The 4,122-nt window shown below is 30.3% G+C and overlaps 1 protein-coding gene across 1 annotated transcript; it reads right to left on the bottom strand.

Moving 5' to 3' along the window:
* Positions 1-942: 942 nt before the first annotated feature.
* Positions 943-1,728, bottom strand: LOC140667330 (uncharacterized). Its single transcript, XM_072895156.1, has one exon. It carries the CDS (start codon positions 1,702-1,704, stop codon positions 943-945), a length of 762 nt encoding a protein of 253 aa, XP_072751257.1. The 5' UTR covers positions 1,705-1,728.
* Positions 1,729-4,122: the final 2,394 nt, after the last annotated feature.

Raw genomic sequence — 4,122 nt, 5'->3', positions numbered from 1 at the left:
TGTAATGAGAATTAATGAGATTTTTACAATTATGACATTGAACACGATATAATTTGGATAATTTTTACTTAAATAAGCAAAAATTAACATTTTTTTCTCTAATTAAAAAAATTATACACACGCACACATTTGTGTGTGCGTGTGTGTGTGTACACAAAAATAAAAGTTTTATAATAAAAATGTGTATACAAATGTGTGTGTACATACGTACAAATTATATACACATTTTTATTATTGTGCGTGCGTGCGTGCGTGCGTGCGTGCGTGCGTGCGTGCGTGCGTGCGTGCGTGCGTGGGTGCGTGGGTGCGTGCGTGCGTGCGTGCGTGCGTGCGTGCGTGCGTGCGTGCGTGCGTGCGTGCGTGCGTGCGTGCGTGCGTGCGTGCGTGTGTGTGTGTGTGTGTGTGTGTGTGTAATATTCATATATATTTCATGGTATTCCTATATATATTCTCTTATAATCAAGAGACACTTGTTAGTGTCTGCTTGCAGAATACCACCAACAATTTTATATAATATATTTCACATTAATAAAGTCCTTAAAACATTAGACGTGCAATATTATTCGTTATAATACAGCAATAAAAATATTTCTTTCTATGACAAAAAATACAAACAATAATAATAATTTATAGAAAATATATCATTATATTTATTTGATAAAAATTGAGTTATTTTTTAAGAAACATGCGTTCTACATTATTTGATCGTTATTGCTTACCTTTTTATAAATATCGATTGTTATTTTTTTCAGTCTTTGTATTCTGCTTTTTTCACTTTGTGAGTTTTGTATTCTCTCTTTCTTTTCTCTTTCTTACTATTCATAATTTCATAATATCATAATATTTCGTCCTATCACTTTTTTCTTTTTTGTTGCAAAATATGAAATAATATTTAAGAGTAGTTTTCCTTTTTAGTTTTTCTTCTGTAATCACATTTCAATTTTATTTATTTGAAAAGTTTTTAACTTTTCTACGGGATGCAGTGACTATTTTATTAGCACGATTATTGTATCTTGTACGAGAATATAGTTTTACGTTGATCATATATTTTAGTGCTTGCAACCGATGATTGTAACATGCATCGTTCTTATCTAACCATTCAGGATGTATTTTATTTGTTAAATCTATGCACTCATTTGTTATTTTATTCAAAATTTGTGTGGAAGACCAATAATATTTCCAACTTCGATTAAATGCTACTAATTGCGTTTCGACTACTTTGGCAAAAAGAGTTGTCGGTCGTATTAATTTTGTTACAGTAGGGGCGTCTTCGTCTATGTTTGGATATTCTCTAAATGCTATATATTTTTCATTTTCTGTCGCGTCATCCATTGGCGGTTTCATTATGATATTGCGGCAATTGTCACAATTTGTTTTTGCAACACTTCGTCGTGCTACATAACCAGCAAAAAATACAATAGCATTTTGATCGTAAATGTTAAGCGAATTTATATTTTCAGAATCTTCGATATGAATATCTTCATATTCTTCGAGAATTTTTGTATCTCTCTCAAGTAATTCATCTTCAGGATCAATATCATGTTGAACAACAGTATGATTTTCATTCGGCAAATTTTCTATAGTCTTTACAAATTGATTCGGTGGATTAATAAGAGATTTGGTTTCTGGGCACTGAACATTACCCTTTTCGCTTGTTTGAATATATCCTGTACAAAGTATATGCCTAAAAGAGAGTTGGATCATTCTTGCTGTAGGATTAGGATTGAATCCTCCGCGCTGTCTTAATTTGGAGAATAAATGTTCAACGGAGTCTTGATTGCATAATCCTGTAGCAAGTTCGAATGCTTCATATTGTCCTTCGAGATCTTTGTATGTATGTAAAATAGCCTGTATTGTCATATTAAATCCGTTTAAACAAGGAATTTTCAATATTCTTTCTGATGATGTAGACTATCTTGAACACCATGTAACAAAATCTTTTAATAAATCTTCAATGTCAGGATTTTTAGAGGATAAAAGTCGTTTCCCACCAAATTTAATATTAAGACTGTAAGAATTACAGGCATTGATTATTTTATTCATACGCTCTGCAAAATCAGCTGTTGCTTCCCATGTGTTTGTCTGTAACTGTTTTCCGTAACCGGCTGTTCTCATTGCGGCTGCAAATTTATTACTAAATAATTGGAAAGCTCTTTTTACATTCATTGCTTCAAAAGCATTTGGACGAATATGCGCTTCCGTTATGAGATAACAAATTTGAACCTCCTTTTGCACTGTCATCAATCGACCATGTCAATTCAAAATCACCATATGATGCAATTGTTTGTCCATCGCAATATAAATATTTGTGTTTTCTTAGCAAACTTGCCAATCTTTTTACTAAATGTGGAAAATCGTACGATGCGTAATATTTTTTTTCATTATGTATAAAGAATGGCTTATCCGGATGCACGCCAAGTTGAACATAAGCGCTCTGATTACATGTGCCCTGATCACATGTTACAAGTCGTACATCAGCACCTGTTTTGCTCAGTTTATCTAAGTACTCTTTTAATAAGATTATTATTTCTTCCGCTTTCACACATTTTCCTGGAAGGAAATATGCCAACGATTGACGCCATGGATGCCGCGCATTTATGCTATCTAAGCAAATTACGAATATACATTTTGCTCTCTCATGTTTTCTTCCTAAAGGCCTAGATCAACGAGCCCTCCTATTTGATCAAGCCTGAGCGAATATTCTTCGTACGATTTAATATACATTTCGTCCCATTTTAGAGCACAAACTCTTTCTTCTGCAGGTAACTTTAAGATTTTGTCCTATAATTTATCAAATATAAAATCACAAAATCCTGGCATCATATTATATTCTTCATGCCACTTTCTAATAGTTCTTTCTGCAGGAAAATTGCAACCTGCTTTTCGCAAACGACGCAATGCAGCAGCTGAATAATAAAAAAATTGTTTTGCAAGAGTTTTTTCTTCTTCTGTATATGGTGCATGTGGCACATGTAATTGTAAATTTATCATTATTTTTGCAATAGGATGCAATTTTTGTTTCTTTATTAAATCTTGTATTATTTTCTTTTGACTCTTTTTACTTGTTCGCTTTTTGGGTATTTTTTGGTCTAATTTTTAAGCGGAATTTTAAATATTTTATAATTCGACGCAAACGAATATTTTCCTGTTTTAAAGATTTAATTATTATCACTGAGTGAATTTTTTCTTTTTCATTATTTTTTTCCTTTACCATACATGGTTGATTGGGTGCAGAGATATTTTCATATCTTACAGGTTCTAGATGCTTCCATTCCATTATATCTTCTTGTTCGGATGGAATATTAAAACTTAATCGTGGCGGACAATAAGTTCGCAATGGAAACTGTTGAAATAATTGTTGATCTATAATATTGTTTTCACAAGCTAACAATGACGGTCCTGCTGCTGTACTGCTATAGATATTTTGAATTTCTCCTCTTCTTTTTGTTTCATTAATATCTGTCGTTTGCATTCTTGTCATATCTATTTCAGGTTCTTTCTGTAAATTATTCAAATTTTTTAATGGAATGGGCACTGCGTCGCGTTTTATTTTTTTTTTTATCTTCTCCTTTAAAACTATTTATACTAAAATGATCCGCACATAAACCAGCCCGACGAACAGACTTAGTCGACCATTTCTCCAAATTAATATTTCCTGTAACAAAATTATAATAAAGTATATTAATATTAAATATTGTACAAAATTTTAATTATAAAATTTTTTTATAAAAAACACTAAAAAAATACAAAAAAACTTTACAAACTCTACAAATCTTTATAAAAATTAATCTTTATAAAATCGTTAAAAAAATTTCAAATTTTTATATTTTTTTTAATAGCAAAAATTGTTATGACGCCATAATAGCTCCATTATGTTAATAGATGAAATATATACTGATAATTATACAACTTTTCAGAAAAAAGTAAACAATTTTTGAAAATAAATCAAATAATAATAATAAGTTAAATTAAAATGTAAAGGTATACTTTGAATGTATATAATATGATAATAATATATATGCAATCAATTAATTATTGATATAAAATTGATATAATAATTAATATATATGGATAATTATATACCTATAAATACTTATAAATATAAATGCTTATAAAATAATT

This window comes from Anoplolepis gracilipes, chromosome 6 (genome assembly GCF_047496725.1).
Source record: "Anoplolepis gracilipes chromosome 6, ASM4749672v1, whole genome shotgun sequence".
Classification (NCBI taxonomy): domain Eukaryota; kingdom Metazoa; phylum Arthropoda; class Insecta; order Hymenoptera; family Formicidae; genus Anoplolepis; species Anoplolepis gracilipes.
The sequence above is the reverse complement of the archived record's forward strand: the minus strand, read 5'-3'. Positions and strand labels throughout refer to the sequence as shown.